At 38.5% G+C, this 24,185-nt stretch overlaps 1 protein-coding gene across 11 annotated transcripts in view; it reads left to right on the forward strand.

Moving 5' to 3' along the window:
- foxp1b (forkhead box P1b) overlaps window positions 1-24,185 on the forward strand; it is a 274,772-nt gene that overhangs the window by 122,802 nt on the left and 127,785 nt on the right. For all 11 annotated transcript variants that reach the window (XM_055022938.1, XM_055022945.1, XM_055022946.1 and 8 more), the window contains one exon: window positions 4,249-4,418. In XM_055022938.1, the coding sequence (XP_054878913.1) occupies window positions 4,260-4,418 (159 nt within the window). In that variant the 5' untranslated portion in view covers window positions 4,249-4,259. The remainder of the gene's footprint in view (window positions 1-4,248; window positions 4,419-24,185) is intronic.

Here is a 24,185-nt window from a genome sequence, read left to right on the forward strand (position 1 = left end):
TGTAGTGTCTAGAAGAGTGGAGGTCTTCATCTTGTTCAGACCTGATCTGATCAGCTCTGTACCCGAGTGTTTTGAAACTCAGAAATTTGTGTTTAGCTCCATTTTCAAACTCTCACATGATGAGCTCCAGTATTTTAAGGGCATTTATTCTGCTTCATATAAATAATCAGCCAAGTTAATTTGCTTCTGCCTGACTTGATCAGCTTCATTAACTGTCCTGAAATTGGGGAGGCGAGATGTGCTACAGTGAAAAAGGTCTGCAAGATGTGCTACAGTGAAAGAAATCAACCTGATAAAATCCTGCTGATTTTAGGAACTCAGGCACATAAATATGTAGACTGGTGTCATAGGCACATTCCCCAGGCACTGCACTGGGAGGGGTGTCTGTCTGGCTTTTCTATGTATCCAAAAGACATCACAGGATGTAACAAATATCTCTAACACTCATAACTCCTGGCATATTTTCTACATATTGCATTCATTTACGCTTAAAACTACATGGCTAGTGTTTATGTGTGATCCTCTGGAGTTGGATTAAGTTGTGGAAGACAACATTTCTTCCTACTCAACAAGGATGACTCAATATTCCCACTTTTTATTTTTGCTGTTAATTGAGCACCTCTCCTGGACTCTGCAAGTTTTTTACGTGGCTTCGGATTGGCTTTTTCTCAAGGAGATCCTTTGGCAGGCCTCACACAGTGGCCCTGTTTCCCATTAAAAAGCCATTCTGCTGCGGTTCTTCTGGGAGCCATGCGAGTAAATATATCCATTTCCATAGAAAGTGTTTACTTTTTGGAGCTGCAGTGTTTTCTTGGGCTCCTCTGCTCTCCCTCAACTCAGGTTGGGTTCCTCTGCGATGTGAGCTAGAGCTCCTCTCCACCACCAATATAGCCCTGCAAAGACTCTGTTATGAAGAACACAAACAAAACCTGAGACCCACTTGAATGTGTTAGTCTCACTGTGAACAGGATTTGCAAAGAAAAACAGCCAATTTGCTTTTTGGAGGCAATGTGAGAGTGAGTCAGTGCCTTATTAACCAAAGCAGGCTTTGCAGGTCCTGCTGGTACATGAAATCTGCATCTCCACACAGATCCTCAGCAGAAGAAATCATGTAGAGCTCTAAAACATTCTGGTCGACTGTTGCAGTGATCTTGGATTTAAGAAAGCAGAGTTTGTCAACATCTGCAGCAGACAATGACTGACTGTGGATGTCTCACCCGTCCTTCTCCAAACCCTTGACCAATGGCCTTGCCCTTCTTCTCCTTGGCCCAGTTGAGAAGCTTCCTACTTTGGCACAAATACAGAAGTGGCTTGACTGGGGGAACCTAGCATCTGAATATGGTGGGTTATGTAGTTGGGACTTCTGCTTCATTCCACCCTTTCTGGATCTCTGAGAGATTCTTGAATCTTTTCTGCTCTATAACCCATTGAAGTCCACAGTCATCTCTTTTACTGGTGGATCTCCTGCCACATTTTGCCCTTCCACTAGACTTTTCCATTGTTATACTTGGACACAGCACTCTGTGAACAGTCTGCCTCCTTGCTTTGAGCTTAGTAGATGATCAGTGTGTCACACTCAATTTACAACATCCATGCCCTCTAAAGTTTGGGCGGATTTCTTCACAGTATTTTAATTTTTTGAATTCCTGTTTTTGTAGGTTTTATGAGCTGTAAGCCCAAATTATGTCACAATAAACAAACAAATACTTGAATTCGTTTAAACTGTGGCCCCTGAATCTATAACTTGTGAAAGTTGAGCTTTTTGAGTGGAATTATGGGACTTAAACAACTTTCCCAAGATATATTTGGAAAGGCTCTCTACATGAGAAACAGACCTCTTCTACCTCTGCAAAGGTCTGAAAATCAGCTACTTGTGTGCATGTGGGTTTTGTGTGGGTTTTAATAAATTGGTTAACTTATTATTTAATTTTGTTCCCTTGATTATTTACCCTGTGTATTCAGACTTACCTGTCTCATCTGTTCCCCCTTGTTCCTTGTCGTTGTCATAGTTGTCTTGATCCTACTATTGTGTGCAAACCTGAGATCCTGTTTGTGTCTCGTTGGTTACCTGTGGTTTCTGGCTTTGTGCACTTTGTGGACAACTGTCATTTCTGACAGCATCAGTCCTCATCATCACAAACTAGCTTCATGACACCACTTGCTTCATGTCCTCTTTTGCTCTGCTATGAGATAGGGCTGACTGACAGGTCACGTCTGCACATGTGAGGTTAACAGTATATCCTTAGCAACTTGACACCTTTTCAGACAAAAAAATGGTATCAGCCAGAATAGGAATCTGGAGTTCAGACTTTTTAAACATTAATGACTGACCAGGAGAGGGCAATCAGTATACCCCTATGTAACATACAGAAAGTTTGAATGATACATTGAAATCAACTGGATGTGCCGTGGTGATGCAGGGGTGAAGCAACCGTCAGATGCATGTTGATGTTCTGCATGTTTGTGTTCCTACTAAAGCCTTTTTTTTCTTTCTTTTTTTGGCCCTGATTTTCCCTTTACAACAATCTTACAACGTCCTGCAGTGAGTGGTGTGTTGAATATGCCCAATTTAAATTTGGGCATATTCAACATTGTCTTGGTACAATAATCACAGCCTGTGGTGTTTTCCCTGACTGGGAGTGAGAACCTGTTGAATGTGACAGGTAGCCAATCAGAAAGCGTGGTGACATAGGAACGGAGGGGAATCCCAACCAGTTGACATGGCACAACTGAGAGTCCAGCAGACCTCAGGGGTGATATGTGAAAATGTTCACTATATGTATAGGTAATTTTTATATATGTTTATTATATGTGGTTATGTTTATTCAGTGAAAAATGTTCACTATGAAAAAACATAACTCACCTCCAAATAATAGTGCAGCAAATAGAGTGGCTCTAGTCGTCTTATATCAAATGCCTTTTCTCTTTGTTTCATCTTTCATCGTTTAAAATGAGTCCACAAACTATCACTACTGCTTCTACATTGTCATCTGTGTTTGATTATTCTAAATTCACATATGGTATGTTGGGGGGTTTTACTGGATCTTCTTCTGGAATCGGGATGTTCATGACTGGAATCGGTTCTGCTGTTCACACGAACCGATCGAACTAGTTGTACTTTATTGGCTCGTGTCATGTGTGGTGAGAGAGGTTTGGAACATCGTCCATCAATCCTTATATAGTGCCGTGTGAACCAGACTTAGGACTCACAAACTCCACTCCTCTCATCTCGTCTCGACCACTGCCCTAATTCTCTCTGACTCTCATCGCTATGGTAACATTTACATATCCCTTCAAAATAAGATACAGATCTGCCACAAAAACAAACATTTTACTTTTGTGAAAATTTTAACTCACGATAATGACTAATGGAGCCCTGAGCTCGTTTCTGTGCAATGAGACAGTTCCATCTGGGAGTGATGAGAGACATGGACACCCGAAGGGTTGCTAATGTGCACCCTGCTTGGTCTCCTCGTCAAGAAGCAGTTTGAAGGCTTCATTGCAGACGATCACCATATCCTGCAGAGCAGCTTGGACTGGTGGAATCACCTATCGGAATAAATCCATTCTCCTGTCTCTTCTCTGGGCCTTTTCCCTTCGCAAAGAAACTTTCCAAAGACATCTGATCTGTTTTTTACTCATTTTACTGCTTGTGGGCTCAATGCTGACGTGCAAGACGAAACCAGGAGAATCTGGTTAAAGAATCTGGTAAAATCCTTACACACACATATCAGTGTATGTATGGATTTTCAAAATAAAAGATCCTCCAGACTCAAACAATGCATAAAACGGAAATATTTAATTATTTCTTGCACGGCCCGCACCAATTGGTCCACAGACCGGTACTGGTCTGCGACCCGGGGAACCAGTACCAGTGCTCTCAGCAATATTAAAAAGGTAAAATTGTGGGATGGATGAAAATAAGAACAACTATCCCATAGGTTCAACACATGTTAGTTTATTGCACATATATAAAGCATAAAAACCAAAAGAAAAATGTGAGCCTCCAATTTGTCTAACGGATTAATTTGTCTTTTTTGTAGACAAGGGAAAGTGCCTCTGCTTTCACCAATATCAGCAATTGGTGAAGCATCTAGAGACAAACTCTGGTCACTAGTAAAACTGAAAACATTGCTTTAAAAGCTTAAAGCAATGTCTCCATAGCGGTAACCGCTCTGTGTTATTTCAGATTTTGATTCATGACTTCCCATTGTAACGACTGTGCCTTCTCCGCTTCTTTCCTTGAAGGTTTTTAAGTCATGATGCAAGACTCCACCACTGAAACGGTGAGCAATGGACCAGCCAATCACAATGGAGATGCAAACGTAAACGGCGTACTCCGGGAGGGAACACCTAAAAGTGCCACACCTTCGGTGGATGTGACGGCTGCAGACCTCCTGCATCTCCAGCAGCACCAGGTACACCCCATGCACCACCCCACGCCTTCTGTTTTCACACCTGTCTGCACTTTATTAAACCATGTCAAGAGCAGGCCCAACCTCCTGCTTATAGTGCCACTTAATAATTAATCCCACCTCCCAGTACATCCGGCACGTAAACACATTATTATTATTATTTATGTATATCGAGGCCCATTTTGAATATTTTAGGAAGGGGAAGTGCTCTTTTCTGTGTGATTGTTTGGTTGTGAGTGTGATTATTCTTGCTCGGAGCATCTGCATCTTAATCAAGTATTTATTATCATGTTCAGACATATTTTAAGCTTATAGGTGCTACAGGATTCTGTAGACAGTTATGAAATGATCACATCCAATAGGATGACAGCCTTTTTCCTCTGGCTTGTTATAAACAAGCCCCACACTTTCAGACGCCGAGTGGAGACCCATAGTGTCGTTGCAGCTGAAGCTCAAATAGCAGACTTAAGACACATAGACAAGCTCTTTCTGTTGGTGTCAACGTTATTTGTGGCACACGACAGTGTGTTTAAGGAAACAGCGCTGAAAAGATCAGTGTGTCTTCTGCTATCCCGGTCTCCGATATAGTCACAACTTGGGTTGTTGTCAGAAACTGTTTGGTGATGATGCACAGGCTCTCTGCTGTTGTCTGTTGTCACAGCACATCCATCAGTGTGTGTAACTGTCATGCAGCACAGAACATGGAGGAGGAGGATGGTAGTGGTGAATATGGAGCAGAGCAGTGACTCAGTGTTATCATTTATCAAGTTCCAGGAGAGCAATTTTGGTATTTTGATGATGATAGATACAGCACCATGTATGATTGTTGGCCCCTGGTTAGGACTGCATTTATTTCTTGCGTAAAAATATTCAACAGAATTGTAAAAAAAATAAAATAAAGAAGCTATTAAAGGTAAATTTAAAATCTTGGATTTCAAAGTGTTAATGATGCCAGAAACATTCCCACGTCCTTTGGAAGAGAATCAGACCCTGCAGTAAAGTAGCTTACAGCTGTCTAGTGGAAAAGCATCTTCAGTGAAACATTCAATAGAGTGTCGGTCAGTCTTTATATATTTTTATATAAAAATCTATTACTCTTTTTTCATTGTATTTTTATATGGGAATCATTCATTGACTTGTTTGGATCTGCATCACAGCAGCTGTCAGATGATTTTTTCATGTACAATCACAATCTCAAGAAAAACATTTTTCTATTAGTCACATTGTCTGTCTTGGAGCAGGGGAAGCTTTTTGTAACAAGGATGGATGGGTCAGCGTGTGTCCGGCTCCTTGGGATACTCCTGAACTCCTCCCTGAACTCCTCCCATTCCCTCTTAGATTCCAATCCTTGATCTCACTTCCTACATATTCCTTTTTCTCCAGCTCCAGTGAGAAAATCACAAGCATACTGAATGCATTACCGCAGTAGTCACACAAAACCATGGATAAAATTTCAATAACTGCAGGCCACAGTTGAGTAAACAGTTGCACTGAAATCTAATTCTTGTTGACTTTTCCTTCATTCTTTGCCAGGGACTCTCTCTAATATGCTCCGAAAAGACAGTGGGGTTACAAATCTGATAAATGTGAGTCAGGGAGGCAGAGGGACAAAGAAGGGGATTGGAAAGTGGCGTGGATGTGTACTTGACACTTAGATGGAAACAAGGCATCAGTACTAGAGTAGAGCCGTTGGGCTACAATGCTGCCAGTTGTTTAGTTTTGTAAATATTTTTGCCTTAACAGCATTTAAAATAATGAAAAAAAAAACAAAACTTCTTTTTAGTTGGAAGTTAATACATTTTAGTACATATGTGACAATCTCTGTCAAGACCTGACAGAAAATATGTTTTGATGATTCCAGAGTAATTTCTTCTAAGCTATCTATATTTGCGACTCTTATTTTGAAGTAAGAAAGAAATAAGGGTTTATTTGCCTTTTTGTTCTGACTATAATGTAATTTCTTTAAGCTTTTGGGACTTTTAAATTGTTGGGTGGCAATAAATACAAGATACATGCGACTTGTTAGTATTGTGAGGACAGTAAAACTCACTAACACTAACAGTTCTCTACTAAAGTTGGTAAGTAGTATCTGCTTTGCAATGGTATGCTTGCTTGGATGCATTTGGTTGGTTCTGATATTTCGGGTGCCACAATTTAAAACTTTATTAAAATACATGGACTTTATGTTTCTTCCATATTTAAATCAGGACCAACTCTAGTAAGAAAAGCACAATATTTTGACCGATCAAACCACTGGCTGTTTTAGAAGTGTGAGATTTATTAGACACATCTTAAACATGATGTATCTATATAGAGGTCTGATGCAAATGTTTAATAATGTCCAACACTCTATGGGTTGGGTTCTGTCTTAACAATCAAATTGGCAACTACTGAGCAAAGTATAGCAATACAACAGTACCGAATTTTGCCATTGGGCAAAAATAACAAAATGTGTAGGTTTTAAATACAGAAATACTACCTTGGTCCACCTACTAACACTATTTTAGAATTAAAAAGAAGATAATTTCAGAAGAGCAATTTTTGTCAACAGGAAAAATGGCAAGAACTCTATAGCATGCCTATGTTGCTAGGGGTCACATTTTATGCCCCCTGATTTGTACTCACACTCCTTCCATTTTACACATCTAGAACAGATCTAATTGTTCATTTCCTTGGCCTGGATTTGAAATAAAGGGCAGCATGTCAATCTGCAAGGAGGTGGTAAATGACATTGATGGAGAAAAAAGATGAGATGTCTCTCTCAGCTCCTGTCACAATACTTTGTTTGGATTCTTTGGCTGCTGACAGTCAGTGTATCAGGGTTCTCATTCCTGCACAACGAACCATGTTAATTGTCCTTGGGGAGTTACGATCCTTTCATAATGGCTTGATAACTTTCCATTGCCCTGGCAACTCACTGTCTTTTCTTTTAAGTTTCATTTGCAGCCTTTCTCTCATACAGCTTTAACCAACACAAAAGAGGCTTTTTGCTTCCTTTTTTGTGTGTCTTTGTTCTCCTCAAAAACATCCAAGCGTGATCCAGAAATCAATCTCAAACATTCCTTCGATTCAAAGTGGAAATGTCTGAGAGTCCCTTGAGTAAGTGGGAACAACAAACCTGGTGGTGGCACATCATTTATTCTTATTAGAGAACATAACTATGAAAGACAGTCTTCATTAATAAAGATGGGGGATGAAATAATTGTAATCTGTTTGATCATCTTGATTCTGACAGGGGAATTCATCTTGTTGGACTAGTCAGATTTGGGGGAAGTGGACCATAAGCTTAATATAAGCATCTTTATTAGTAAGTCAAATACTGTTTGTTAAGAATCGAGAGTAAGGGGTAGTGGAGGGATGTGAGCCTTTTTTTTTTTCTTTTTTTTGTACCGCTGTTGAAATTATGCCAATCTCACTGTTAGAGGAACTTGGCGTGCATCGGTTGTGTTATAATGCTTTGAGATTTAAGTGTGCTCATAAATATTTTCATACATCTTATTATTTTTAATATCACACAAAGTTTCTGAAAGCAGTTTTCAGATGTCAGTTGACCACAGTTTTTTTTTTCTCTCCCTTAACTTATCGTAACGTTCGCCTACCACAGAATCTGAGTGTTTATTTTCTCTCAGTAGTTGTTTGCGCCGCAGAAGTTGTGGTTTTAACGTTATTCACATGAGGAAGTGAAGACACTGAAAGGGGAGGAATAAAATGCCAAAACCCCAATTGTCTGAACACATGGTACTTTTGCAATAGCCTGTTTTGTGATTTAAATGATTTTGTAACGGGAAGTTGTGTTTTGAAGCTGCAGCTGTCAGATAAACATGTTGCTACACTCACGCTGATAACAGTAACGATATCTGGCCGTTTTAGTCGACTCTGAAGCTGCAGCTCTCAGGATATTCCACCCAATATTTCCTGTGATTTATGCTCTGTTTTGTCACACCTGTTTTTTCATGCTCATTACATCACACCTGATTTCAGTGGACAAAGCATTAAACATCCTGTATTTTGGAGGTTTCCTTTTTCATGTTTTGATGATCCGAAGTTGCTCTTATTTACTGTGTGATTCTGAAAATGCAAAACAGAAAAATATAATTTTCATTTTGTTGGGTTATTCACTCAGTTTTGTTCTGTTTTGACAGTAAACCATTCAGTTCAAACCGACCATTCAGTTGTGGGCATTATTTTTCTGGTCTTGTTCTGGTCGAGGTGTTGGTCCTGTTGCGTGTAAAGGGAGGACAGAGTGACACGCATTACTGTGGCTGCACAAAGAGCTGAGTGGGCCCATATTTCCCGTTTGCATAATGCAACAGACCGTCCTCTGCGGAGGCTTCACAAGGTGGAAATGATTTTTTTTTTTTTTTTTTTTTAATTCACCAACAGCTCTATTCCTTAGAGCAGGGGTGCCCAAAGTTGGTCCTCAACTGCCGGCATCCTGCATTTTTAGTTTTCTCCCTGGTTTAACTCACCTGGATCAAATGATGGCTCATTAGAAGACCTAAAAAGAAGGTCTTTTAGGTCTTCTAAAGATTACCAAAGGTTGTTGTCACGACCAGGGAGGGAACTAAAATGTGCAGGATGCCTTCCCTTGACGACCGACTTTGGGAATCCCTGCTTTAGAGATAACAGAATAGAACAGTTGAGAAAACACTGACGGGTAAGGATGTAACAAGACATATAATAATGTATATACTATTAATATATATAATAACACAACAATATTATGTCAGAGTGAATTTGTATTATTTCCAAGTGGGAACTAATAAAATATGATATCCAAGTATAAAATCAACTTGCCAGATTTAGCAATATCTAGCATGTCTGGATCATAAATGAACATCTCTAATTTTAGATCTAAAATACTCAGTCTAAAATCATCCTGAACTGAATAACTCTTCATTGAAGATATGCTCTTTTTAACCTGGCTTGACATTCATAAAGCCTTTACTTACTTGTGAAACACAAGCAAAGCACATTTTATTGGTATTAGGACAACTTTGGAATTAGAAATACATAAAAAAAACTTTCTGTAGATTGCTCAGGCTTAAAATATGACTATAATTACAGATTCTTTAAAAACACAACCTTTACTCCATTTGTTAGACTAAACAAAAGGGAGATTCAGAGAAATTTCCCCAACATTTTCCTAAAACCTCTCCGTGTTTTATCTTATAAGGTGACTTATCGTCAAATCCTTCCTGAATTCAGAAAGGATTTGATGAATCCTTTCTGATCTGCATATCTGTGAGGAATTTATAGATCTGCAGTGAACATTTTGAGGTATTTAAGAGATGCTTGAAGATTAACCACTCAAGTACAGTTTTTGCTAGTGTTAGGCACAAAGTCTCCTGTTGTAGGCTAATAGTCTGATTGAATGCATTAGCAGCTGGCCAGGGCTTCATATTGTTTTTCTGGCCCAGATGAGGGCAAATAAAATACCAAATTGAAAATATATGTCAATACATAAGTTTATTGAAATGTAAGTTCAATTTGTAGGTAAAATGTTTTGAAGGTTTGTGTACCTACTAGCAGCACATCCCGCTAAAAGAATGTTTTTCTTTTCATAACTCCTCCACCAGTGCTCAGGTATCGTCACCATGTTCATATTTCAGGATTTCCAAGCCGAGGCTCTGGTTTATTGGAAAAAGCTGGGAGAGAGGATAACATTGGTGTTATGACACTGCATATTGCCCTAAATTGCTTATTGGTAAAATGATAGTGCTAGTCCAATTTGAATAATTTTATGGAATCCCTCACAGAACAGTTTAATTATGTTATCACACAACTGGCAACATCTGTCTTTATACCACAGCACATGACAGTTTTATTACAGGCTGGATTTCTGTGCTGTTTCTGGCAATTGATGTGTGATCTGATTAATAATCACGCAGATGGAGGTGAAAATTGAACAGTGCTGCGTCGCCATGTTGGGGGTGGGAGGGATCATTATTAAAGGAAGTGGGGAAAAAAACCTTTTCTGCCAGTGAAAATATGGCAGTTTACTTTATTCTATGTCGTGACAAACATTCATTTTTAAATATGGGAGTGTTTTTTTATGTTTGGTTGTGATCTTTTTCTCTCTCCATTTGTGTTAGTGAGTATCCAGGAGGTAAACCACACAACACCTCTGCTTTATCTTATGGAACCCTGCCTATGAACTCATCCGTATTGTTGAGTCTATCTTTCCAGCTGAGGAGAAACGGTGCACAGGCTGCATGTGTGCTGAAGCCCCTAGTTTACAATATTGTGTTGCTTAGGTCGACATCCTGTTTACACACCCCGCTGATGTGGGTGGCAGCAGGGGCATCACAAGAATTGTTACGCTGTCATAATCAAAATGGACACATGCTCACACTCTAACAATTCCTACCATAGCCGGAAAATCTGCCAGGTGCCCTCTCTGAATAAATAACTATGCTTCTCAACATACAACTTTTTGTACAAAAAGTTTCTGTGTCACAATTAAAGGATGCTACCTCACTAGATATGAATCAGTTAGAGAGTAGTGACCGGTTTATGATCTCTGTTAATAACAAGGTGTAGCTGATTCTGATTTCTTTTCAAGGACAAAAAAAAAATTAAGCCCCAAGCAGCATTGACATCCCTCAACGGCACTCACTCGCCGTCATCAACACTCATATAGTTTTTGTAATATGTGTACCTTGATGTGTACTGCTGAACACATCAAGGTGTTCTGCAATACTCCCCAATGATGAACAGAAAATCTGGTTAGTAACAGTTGAGGGAGATATTGCCGGAGGAATAATCTAGAGGGCACAGAAGCATCAAATTCCAATTTATTGCCATTGGTGCCTTTAGAGTTTGGTGCAAATTGGATGATGCATGTGTGATTTAGAGCCAACCATATGCAGATGGCAAGGGATTAAAATTTTCCATTCAACCACGCCCACATGGTTCAGCCATCAACCAGTGTTGAGAACAGGATTCACTTTCATGTTCTCCGCCCTTAAACACGGGTTCATATTTTTATGATTCAAACAGTAAAAGGAAGAAAACCACAAGAAAAAAAAGTGACTTCCTATTGAAAGGGAGTAGGGCTGAGGTGATGTCACCATTTGACCATGAGAATGTGATGAGCTCCGGTCTGTTATAACAGAAAGAAAGTTTTATGCAGCCAGGAGCTTGTTTTGAAATTTATTTCACCTTATTGTTTTATGGCCTATGACCAGATTTTGAGACATAGCCGTCCCCACACACTTTAATGTAGGAAAAATATTTGAACAACTTTGACCTTCAATCCCTCAGTACTCTGCTGAGTAATTCTGAAGTCTGTATGTCAAAAGCTGCAGGATGAGTTTGGTCAGATACAACGTGTAAAAAAGACACAATGGCAGCTTTGATCCAAACTGAGCTTTAAAGCAAATGAGACCAACTTCTTCTCTCTTCTGACTCAAGATTGCTTTGGTTACGTCAAGGGGCTCAGAGGTAAGAGCTTTCCAAGAAAAAAAGAGACTTCAGATTCTGTGATTCTTAGTTAATGTCCTCACATGACCACACAAAATTGTTGGACATCAAACATGGCTGACTCGTACTAAATTTTGTGCAATTTGACCTTTGTTTGTGAAAATTATTTTAACCACAGGCCCTAAACATGCTCAAAAACTCACAATTTTGATCACTTAAGTGCATGAATGAAGCCTGCAGGTGAAAATTCCTAGAAGTTTCTCAAAGTTTGAGATATGTGAATGTGACCCAAAATGGCCACCTCCCTGTCCATTTTTTTTTTATTATTCGAGAGGATCTACCTATGTACTGTATTTCAGATCTCAGGAAATGAATGCTTACCTGAAGCCATTTCTCATATTCATTTAGTTTTTTTATAAGTGACATCATTCTCCATCATAGGTCTCGAATGCTAAACCCCCATGAATGGGTTTACCCAACGAACAAACGCCTCCCATTTGAATGCTGCATGTGTATGCTGGTATCATTAGCTGGAGTGAAGTGGCTCTCATCGTGCGTTACGCAGATGGTCTTTGATAACCACGGCGCTGCATGTTTTGTGTTGAACTGGGCTAAACTCTAAACTTGGAGCAGGTGTCTGAGGCAGCTGGTTGGAGGCAGCCGGGGAACCGCGTCTGTGTCGGCTCTGCATTAAATGGCTTAGAGGGAGGCCTCAGCTAGCCAGAGGACTAATGCATCTTCAATGTTTTATTTAAAGCAATGTCAGGAGCCGGCTTTCCAAACACACACTCAGAGCACAAGTCATTTTTGTGCTGTTTAGTTGAGCAACTTGTGTGTTTAGAGTTGTAAATAAGTAACCGTTTTAACAGACCTCATGGGGAAGAGCAGAGAGTTGGGAAAACACAGACATGACTTTCCATCAATGGCCATTGTCAAATGAAACTAGAGGCTTTGTCCAACATATTGTATTGTTTACATTTATCTGAACAACAACAATATTAATAATAAATAATAATAATAATAATAATAATAATAATAATAATAATAATAAATAATGCCATTTTAGGGTGAAGCTTTTTCCTTACGCATTTGACCCAATTTATTAAGCATAGACTTAAGGATGCACAGCTCCTCCTGGGAAAACATTCAAGAGCAGTGCCCATTCATTTTTAATGAGAGCACTACTTAAAAAAACCTTCACTGAATTAATATGTATCAGTGAAGTCTTTTCCTGTGCAGAAAACTTCAGGGTAATTAATATTCATAGGCTGTGCTTGTTAACACCCCCCCAATGCCAGTGCAATGTAGATCCAATTAACATAGAATAGACCCCAAGGATTTGGACAGATAAGGGTTAAATGAGCTATTGAAATTGAAACTGGGACCGTCTCTCCCTTTTCAAACATGTATTTGTTTCCGTAAGCTTGGTCCATGTTGCCGTTAGTAGCTGATTGGATGTACGGGTGCGAAGGTAGTGTTTTTCATTTCCATCTTTACTCCTACCCAACTGTCCTGTCCAAAGGAACACTGTAAATGAAAACATGGTGTTTAATTGAAAATAATAATTTGACTTAAATTGGTTTCCTTCAAACTCACTTTTTGTAAGTTACTAGGAATCTGTGGTTGATAAGTTTCTCCAACTCATACTTGAGCTGGATTAATTCAGAAAAAAGTAAGTTTTTGATAATGATGCATTTTTTCAGGTGCTTTGACTGAATACTGCATGCATCCAAGTACAAATACTTTATTTTAGTTTTTTTTTCTTTTCTAGAGACAGTCATTTCTCTCATCTGACTCATGATATTCATTATTCATGAGTCAGATGAGAGATAATCCCAGCGTTTCCATAAACAGGGGCGCATTCACATAGCAGAACATCAGAACAAGTGTCCATGTGTCATCTTATCTTAAGCTAGGTTGTCAGTACTAGTTGCCAGCAACACAGTGTGCAATTCAGAGACAGGACTACCACTGTTAATTGAGCTAATATTAGGGATATGGCTACTGTCAACAAACTTGATGGGTTCTTGTTGGCCATTAATAATTACCTGCAATTTTTTACATGCTAAAGTCCCAAGCTGGAACCTTTGTATTGTGCTTCTAGTATTCCTGTAAATTTGACGCGCAAGCAACACCTGCAAACAACACTGAGGGTCAAGAGTGAGACTGAATTATTTTAAATTTGATCAAACAATTTTTTGTGTGCCTGATTATTTAATTATTTTTTTTTCAAATATTTGATGTAATTAGTAATTCTATGAAGTGGGAGAGATGCGTGCTATGTTGGTACACAACCCATGTGTGAAGGCCTTTCTCTTCGGCGCTGCTGTTACCGGTTAAAGTCCTGGCATCATAACCCAGTTGTCTGTCTGACCTCTTTCAAATAAAGGCCCCTACAGCCAATAAAACCTTATAAAGGGAAGTGGGGAAGAGGAAGGACAAGAACTTATTCAAGGAAATTGGTTTATTTAAGTGAACTTCATTTTTTCAAATTAATTTTACTACATCATTTAGTACGCCACACTTAAAATAAATGAGACTTTCTTACTCAATAATCTTAAGCTAACTTTGCTTAATTTTTTGTGATAATGAATTTGCATATTTGTTAAGTAAAGTGAACTAATTCTATTTCACAGTGCAGCTCATGTCAGAAAGAGTCTGGATGGGAGCGAGCAGAGGAAGCTGATTGAATGAAATGCTTCGACTGAGACTGCTTCATCCAGCTGAAAACAGCTCTTTGACATCTTTGTTGCAGCACAGATAATTTTGGACTGCTTTTGTTTCTTCTTGCTGCACATTTGTACCTGCCAAAAGTTAATTAATTAATTATTCAGAACAGCTGACTGGTTATTAAGGAGATCTTGTTGTTTTCTCAGCAATTTGCAAGTTTTAAATTGGCAGAAATAATAAAAAAAAAGGTTTCCAGATTATTTCAGATCATATTATTAAAGACAAAGGAGAAATGCTCCAACCACTAAAATCATTTTAGTAACATTTAGTGAAGAATGAAGTTGCACTCAGTGTCATCTTCAGTGATTCTTGGTGTAGCGCCCCCACAGACAAGAAGGTAAACAGGTTTCTCAAAATACGTTGTTTTACACAGTGAAGTGTGAAAGTGAACCACACCAGCTGAAAATGTAACAAACCTTGTCATTTTAGTCCCCAATCGAACCAAGTCTGTCAGAATATCTGGTGTGAAAATACCTTCAAACGTCTATTAGCACATTTTCATGCTAGCAATGTCTGCAAATAATGCCTTTTAGCATATTTGCAATGTTGGTCTAAAACCAAACAAGATTCGACTTTTTATCTGTGGATGTAAGACGAAGTTTTAAAACCTTCTTATTGACGGTTTGTATTACAGATAATAGGCATTGGTCCCGATATTGAAAATAATTCTAAATCAGGTATCGGTGACAATGCGCCCAATTAATCAGGTCAGATTTCTTCAATCTAATTATATGCTTTATGCTTTGAACAATATCTTGCTTTCTTATTTATTTTATATTTAGGATTCAGGATTGCATTTTCTGACCCATTTGAAAGAAGGTTTGTTTTTACATATTTTTACATATTTGGTGCCATTCTAAAGTTGTATTGTTCTTAAATGTTTGAATAAACTTGTGAAGCTACTGGTGTAAATACGTGTGCTGGATGGCTGCAGATGTGTCAAATAAATTAGTAATTCAGGAACAGGCCCTAAACACCAGAGCAATAGAGGCCCAGATCTACCACACCAGACAAGACCCAAGGTGTAGGTTGTGCAAGGAGGCCCCTGAGACAGTCCAGCACATCACAGCAGGGTGCAAGATACTGGCAGGGAAAGCGTACATGGAGTGACATAACCAAGTGGCAGGCATAGTGTACAGAAACATCTGTGCAGAATATGGACTGGAAACCCGAGATCAAAGTGGGAAACACCCCCAAAGGTGGTGGAGAACGCCAGAGCTAAGATCCTGTGGGACTTCCAGATCTAGACAGACAAAATGGTAATGGTGAACCAACCAGACATTGTCGTAGTGGATAAACATCAGAGGAAAGCCGTTGTGGTAGATGTAACAATACCAAGTGATTGCAACATCAGGAAAAAGGAGAAACTGGAGAAATACCAGGGCCTCAGGGAGGAACTGGAGAGGGCCTGGAAGGTGAAGACCACAGTGGTGCCTGTGGTCATCGGGGCCCTCGGGGCAGTAACCCCCAAACTGGAGCAGTGGCTACAACAGATCCCAGGAACAACATCAGACATCTCAGTCCAGAAATGTGCAGCAGTCCTTGGCACAGCCAAGATACTGCAGGACCCTCAAGCTCCCAGGCCTCTGGTAGAGGACCCGAGCTCAGAGGATAAGAACCACCCGCGGTGGGTGAGAAGGGAATTTTATATATATATATATATATATATATATATATATATATATATATATATATATATATATATATATATATATATATAAATTATGTATATTTTATTTTCTATCAAATGTCTATTATATATAGGAAGAGAGAGAGATATCACTGTGCAGCAGTCTTAAATCAGTGGACTGACATACAGTGTGTACTTGTTTCATTGATATTTATATAGATGTGTATTCAAGAACGGTGACAGCCCCGTTTTTGGCATTTGGCGTGCAATATGATAAAGCACCAGTGCTGGTGATCAAATGAACCTCCACTGAAGTAAATATGCATGGACAGTCGCAGCGTGTGTGGGGTCTGTTCGAGTGAAGTTGATTGTTTGACATATTTTCACCCTTCAAAGTATATATCAGTGATTAATAACAACCCAGTGTGCGTTCAGGGGTGACACGGCCTCTATTTGAGAGAAAAATGGCATGGGTCAGTGTTTGCTGCTGAATTGCTGTGTACCATTTAGAGAATGATATGCTGTGATGGGCTGGCTGGTGATAAATAATGGCGGCGTGAACGACATGTGCCATAAATACTTGGCCACAACAGAGACAGCAATTCATACAGATTCCCATATGGTGTATTTTAAATGAATAATGGAAACAAGGCTTTTTACCTCCAGAACATTATGTGCTGCTCACTCACTCTCTCTCTGTTTCTCTCTTTGGTTTATTATTTACTGATTTTGACATGATGTAATGGGATTGCTGTGGAAATACTAGCCATTCAATGGCACAGAAAATAAGACAATCCTTTATGTCTTCCCCCTATCTCCACTTTACTTCTTTCTTTATTTATTTTTTCTGTATTTTCTTCTTCCCTTGTAAACGGAATATGTTCTGCATTTGACTGAAGGAACACGAGCCTTGAATATAAGTAACTGATTTTTGCATTAGATACTCCCTGCAGGTTTAGGGAGGTGCGGGGAGAGGGTGCAAATATCATGTCCCTGCGTGAAATGTGAATGTGAAATCTAGTATAAAGACATATTTATGACGGTTTCCTGCTTGATTAGAGCTGGATGACATGCCTTAGGAGGCAGTGAGTGGACAAAAGGCAGCAGTGCTGCCTCTGGGCACATGTTGCAGAAAGAGATGTTTAAGGAGTGAATGCTGTTTGAAAGATTGTGTGTGTATGTGAGAGAGGAAGATGGGATGATCTAGTTTGGAGTGTGGTGGGGAGTCTTGAGACCAACAGAACTCGGTGGGAGGAGCAACACACTTACATTCCTAGCAGATGCTAAGTGAGATTATTAAAGCACTAATTCAGATGTGGCTTGTTTTTTGGACATGTTTGCTGCCCAGAAAAGCAAACATGTATATTTTAGGACATAAAAACAGTAATTATTTTCATACTTTCTATTCTTGACAGAACAATATATTTCAGTTGAACTTGTCATCCCAATCATGTGACTGCAGTTGTCTTGTTTGTATTTTTCAAGCGGACTACTGTTTGGATTCAAGTCATCCCTCGCTCTGACTTGTCTGCTTGCTCATAATGCTAGTTTTTCTGTGTACTTTGCATAAAATGAAACTTGCTCAGCAAAACTGATTCAAAAAAGCCAATTTTATGAAGGGTAGAACACATACTTAAATTACGGTAATGCATATTTTTTATGTATATTGTAGGGATGCACTGATATGAAAATATATATATTTCTTTGCACTTTCTACACTGTGTAAAAGCAAGTGTGCAGTATACATTGTATACTGCATTAGTTAAACACCTGCTAATCCCTGTCACATGACCGAACAAATTCCACATGGCCAACCCCCTCCTGAAATGCATACACTATAAAATAAATAAAATGAATACATTTCTCATGATGATATTGTGCTTTGTCATGATAAATTCGAATTAATGATGTCAAATAATAACTGTCTATATTTTCTCCATTGCTTATTCACTAAAGGTGTATCAATTAATTTTAAAATGCATTTACTGTGTGCATTTTTGTGATGCAAATCACACTTTTTTATATATATGTTTGACGGGTGTCCTAAAGGAATTTATTACAAATGGGAATGTTTTTCAAGAGCAGCATTTGTGTTTGTGACGCTATGAATTCTGTGCCGTGCAGAAACAGCTGCACAGTTGTCTAAAAAATAAGTAATAAATAGTTCTTATAGTCACTTTTATCAGTATCACAACAGTAGCACAAAATATTGTGAAGATATTTTAAATCCACATTGGTCACTAATATTGAGAATAAATATGTATAAATTGCAATTGATGTTGAGGGTCAGCATAAGGATAATTGAACACCAATCAAGGAAGGGCATCTTTTTGGTAAAATGCACTGTTTGGACAGTATTTTCAGTATTTCAGTGACTCTGAAATGCCAGTGTGTCACTTCAGATGTTTGACTTTGTCCCAGTGTTTTCAACATCTAAACAATCAATATTCTTAAACAGTGCTTTGGAGAAACATTTTTGTAACAATCAACAGTTTTGTTATCAGTGTGTAAAATCATCAGCACAAGTGCCAACATATAAATAATTCATTGTTTAGCATATCAAAGCTCTTTTTTCTTTTGCACAAGCAACACATTTCTGGCAGAGGCTTGATTGTGTTTAGATTGAGGCCTTGACATCACACAACCTTCCTCTCTTAAACCTACTTCCAATGGATGAGAGAAGTAGAAAATTTAGAGTATGATTAATTTTTCAATTTCTCTCTGCAGATATCTAATAATTGTGCTCATGGATAGCCAAGGGCTTCTATTAAACATTAACATGCAAAAGAAAAGTTAGCATCTGAAAGATGATATTTTGGATTGAATAATGTAAAATATCTTTAGGGCAACAGAGAAAAAAACCAAACTATTCCAGGTTTATTCTTCAAATGTTTTCCACCACTGCAATGCCTCCTAATTACAGAGTTCTTGTCTGCACATTCAACACTGGATTTTTTTTATTTTTTATTATGGATTAATGCATTTTCTTTAACTTTTAAATAACATGCATAATATGTCTCATTTAAAATGTCATCTTTATTGTGTTTTTAATTTGTTAGCAGATGTTTCTTGAAGGACATTTACTTTTTATAGCTTTTCCTTTTGAAATTTGTTGCTCAGGATAGCTTCAATCCTTTATGTACAAAAAAATTAAAACATGTAAATACATAAATAAATAAATAAATAAATAAATAAATAAATAAATAAATAAAAGGAAAACACAAGGACAACACAGAAGCTGGTAAAATTTTGATGGTACACTCAAAACACTGAACTTGCTTAACACTGCAAGTTCAGGGCAAGTTCAATAACAGTTTCCACTCAAATCATAATAAAACTTCCAGCTTAAATTTAGGAACATTTATATGAATTTCACCAATGAGCAAATATCTGAAGAAGTATTATTGAGAGCATTAGCTGTAGGAGACATAGCACACTGGTGCCCAATGAAACAGTTTAAAAATTCTTTTAACAAGCTAATTTTGCTGCATCATATTGTTACTCTGAAATGTAAAGCAGCTTAAAATGCAGGATGCTGCACTGGAAGACGCATTCTTTTCAGAAAATCTGACACCAAAACAGCATAGTTTAAAAAGGTGAGACATGCAATAGTTGTGTATGTCTCACTTTTCTCCACATAATTAGCCATGTGTAACCTAAAGGAAGGTTGCTTCAAATACTCTTGATAGTTAGTAGATGGCAAATAGATGAGATACTTCAAAGACTAACTCCAATACTGCACACTTACAAGGGATGTTGGGCCTGATCAGATTCTGAATTCATGGGAGCCTCTGTTTTGTGAGCAACAACACAGGAAGGCACACAGAGTTTAAGAGGAAAGAGCAGAGTTTACCTTATGAAACACTACGGATACAAGTTTACAAATAAACAAAAAAAAAAAAAAAAAGAAAATAGCCAAATCTTGAAAGTCTTTTCAATGTGTCTGTCAAATGTTCATTCAATCTCACTGTTACCAACCAGTTGGGTCCCAATTTGAGACTTTGGGCTGGACTCGCCATCCAGTTCTGGAAAGGCGATCCTGTTGTCTCTGAAGCACTACGAAAAAATCTGATCTGAAACAAGGCCAGCGTAAAGCAGCTTAAAATACAGTACCCTAATATCCTTCGCTTAAAGCTACAATTTAAAGAGGTCCTTCGTCATTACCTAACAGAGGTGGGACCAAGTCACTGATTTTCAAGTCTCAAGTCTTTGTCCTCAAGTTTGAGTCAAGTCTCATGTTGGAATTTCAAGTTCTTTCAAGGTGTGTTTTTTTAAACAATGTTTAGACCATATGTTCTTTTTAAATTCAAACATGCAATGCACTCATATCAAATAGAGCACAGTGGTTTTAAATTTGGATGTGACAGGAAAGTAAATATCTGTCAGTTCAAATAACCAAGACACAAATAATGTGGTGCATCACCATCCAGAAACACTCAGAACTACACCGCAGCGTTACATTCAGGATCCTTACAATTGTACTTTTTTTTTTTACAGCGATTTCTGAAGAATAGCAAAATTACTGGATTTTGATTTGTTTTTCTAGCAAAATTATACGACTTGAAAATGGGTTCTTTGCAATGACCATCACACCGCCATTTGAAGAGTCTCTGGAAAAACAGCAGACTTAATGCACTGACTGGAGTAAATGACCTATTCATTGTCAATATAATTTCCCAACATAGATGTCTGCAAATACACCGATACCTGTCAAATTTCGGATTTGAGAATATGGGGAATGTCTCTGCCAGGCGCCACTGTAGAGGAGACGGAGAAACTAACGTAAAAGCAGTGGGGGAGAAGGGGATATTTATGGGGAAATATTAATACGGGAGCAGGGTGTGAAAGGGGTGTAAGAAGCCGTAGTTTCCCTTATGAATACACCATCCATCATGTGATGGAACTGGACCCGGTTCATCATTATGATGGGACAGAGAGAGACTCTCTTCCCTGAGGTCAGAACCTGCTTTCTGATCACATTATTATTATATTAGAAATAATGTGTTTTAAATTTTAAGAGTTTGAGTAAAATATCAAGTATTTTCAAGTAAACAGCTACAAGTCAAGTCCCAAGTCAATGGTGTGAAAGTCAAAGTTAAGCCCAAGTCTTTGAGCATTTTTTCAAATCAAGTCTCAAGTCTTGATTTTAATGACTGGAGTCTGACTCGAGTCCAAGTTATGTGTCTCGACTCCCCACCTCTGTTACCTTAGTTTCCCCATGTTGTGCAACATTAAGTTTCAAGTTATTACAGTTTTATATTACAAACACATCACCTATCAACACAGCTAATACTGATGAATCACATTTATAGATGTGGATGTACAATATTATGTTGTGGTACATAATGATGTACAACATTATAGTGTTGTTGTACATCCACAACACTATAATAATCTAACTTCAGAATGTGGATTGGAAGCACACACTACTCAGAACAGCAAGCAAATTCCTAAGCAATGCCAATGCAAAAGGACTTTACATCAATAGCAGCACCATGAACTGCATTAGCACCATTGAAAATATTAAAATGTGCTATTAAAAACACAAATGAAAAAAAAGCCATGCACAATAATTATATAAAAAAACTTAAAATATTGTTTGTGAATTTACTGAGCTAAATACTTTTAATCATGTGTGATCACTCACCGATGCTACATGATGCTATTGCTTTGTTCCAGATAACGTAGTACTAACATCACCCAATGCAGATTGGCTTCTGGAAGTAAATGCAACCTGTTTACTTCTGTTGATTCAGCTTTCTGTTGATGCCTAAAGTATGTGTCCTGTATGGTTGTAATTAAACTGTTCTAATAGAGAGAAAGATTAGAACCTGCAGATTGTATCTTGGAACCTTTCGTGTTCCAAAGGTAGTTGGTCACAAGGGAGTTAATTTTTAAAAATGTACAGAAAAAAAGACAAGAAAACTGGATCAATAATCTGCAGCTAAAAACAGGATGTGCGGAATCTAACAATGGAGCGACCACTTTCTAACAGGTATGAATCACGTGGTTTAAATTGTACTTTCATATATTGTATTGGACAGACCTATATAAGTCAAAATGAGCCGTGTCTTTAGCATTACTACAGATATATATAGCAATACTTCCCATTAGAGCAAGACAAGCAGTGGGATCTTAGACCACATTCCTCTTTCAGGTCCTTTTTTGTGTCTTCCTCAGTTTTTTCCTAATGTTGTCTACATCACTTCCAGTTAAAGTTATCATCATCTGAGATAGCTCCAGCACAAAAGAACTACATTTGCAGGTCAGATTTAGCTCAGCTGACACCTTCCCCCTGAAAGTATTGTGATGTGTGTGCATAATGGCTTCTCCAGCCAGGCCATCTCCAGGGTGATGGAGTGATCCCCCCTGTCACAGAACAAGATAACCACATCTGTAAATACTTGAAGATACTCCTGCAGACATATCCATTTCTGGTCATAAACAACTCAATGCAAATTGGGATACAAAGTGTATTTTTCACTCATACCTCTGAAGGATTGTGCTTCGTTTTTATTACAAAAATGTAGTGCCATCTTTGCATCTCTAGAGGAAATCTAACTCAGGCTACAGTCATTTTTTTTCATCTTTCTCCAATTTGATGAGGTATCTAGCTGCTACCACACCACCAGATTCCGGTTTCACAGTGTGATCTTTTGATATTTCACTCTCTTCAAAACATCACTAGCATCGAAGATGAATTGAATTAGCAATTTATGGCGTATTTATCTCAATCTGAGAGTAATTTGGTGCTCTCTGTCTGAACACTCTAAGCTCAATGAAAACAATAAATGGTGTCCTTATCTCATGGAATGAAATCAAGATAGGCACAGGAGGCTGAGAGATATTTGTGTCTGTTGTGGAGGAGAAAGGAGGGACAGGAAATGGACATCCCTCTCACATTACTCCCCTCTGTTGTACATCAGGAGAAAGAGACAGAGAGATATACTTTTTTCTTTTAATCAGCAGAAAGCTGAGCTCCCAATGTAAAAGTGTCAAAGATGTGTCTTAGTCCCACAATGAGTGAAATCTGCCCAAGTGCTGTGTTAAATTGAAAACGGCACCGAGGGGATTTGGAGGTGAAGGGGGACGGAGGACTCCTTGGTCAATTATCACAATCTGTCACGCTATGTTCCGCCGGAAAGGTGAGGCCTTCTCTCCTCTAGTATGAGCAAATGTTTCATACATTCTCTCCTTAAAGAGTCAAGAACATCGCCTAAAGAATTGTTTGGCTTTGCTGGCTGGTAATGAAGGGGGAAAAAACTGCTGCATGTGCCTTCATGTCTACCTGTGCCCTCCCTGGGAGAGCGTGGAGGCCGATGCCCACGCTGCAGCTGCATGTCCAGGCATGTCCCCCCTACTACCTCTCACTGTCTTTTTCTGGCTGAACAGAAAATGATCACTTCCTGGCAGGTGCGATGTGGGGAGCCTCAGGTTCTGCCTTTTTTTTTTTTTTTTTTTTTTGCTGACTTACCACAAGTACAGAAAAACAAGAAAAAAAACCCCTCTCTCTATGTACGCGTGTGCGGGAGTGCATGTGCAGGGGTGCGTGTGTGTGTGCGTGTGTGTGTGTGTGTGTGTGTGTGTGTGCAGTCCATTTTAACCACCTGAGTTGGAGCCAAGAAGTCAACACTTGCCCCATATTTTAACCAGATGTTGAGGGAAGGAAAACCTCTCAAGGCTCCTGCAATCGAAATAATTATCTTTATGAGTGGATGTTTACAAAGTGTTAATGTGATACTTTGAGGCAGACTAATTGAGTCGGTTTTATGTGCTGAATGTGATAAACACTCCTTTCTATTAAAGAGATCAACAACTTCTGTTTACATGTGGCTTAAACATCTACACTAGTTATCAAAAGTATTTACACCATTTAACATGTTCAAATGTGGTCAAATTTACAACCACAAACTCCAATGGATTTTAATGTGATAGACCAACACAAAGTGTTGCATAATTGTAAATTGGGAGGAAAATAACGCTTA

The sequence above is a fragment of the Poeciliopsis prolifica genome, unplaced genomic scaffold (genome assembly GCF_027474105.1).
Source record: "Poeciliopsis prolifica strain line A6 unplaced genomic scaffold, Auburn_PproV2 SCAFFOLD093, whole genome shotgun sequence".
NCBI classification, from domain to species: domain Eukaryota; kingdom Metazoa; phylum Chordata; class Actinopteri; order Cyprinodontiformes; family Poeciliidae; genus Poeciliopsis; species Poeciliopsis prolifica.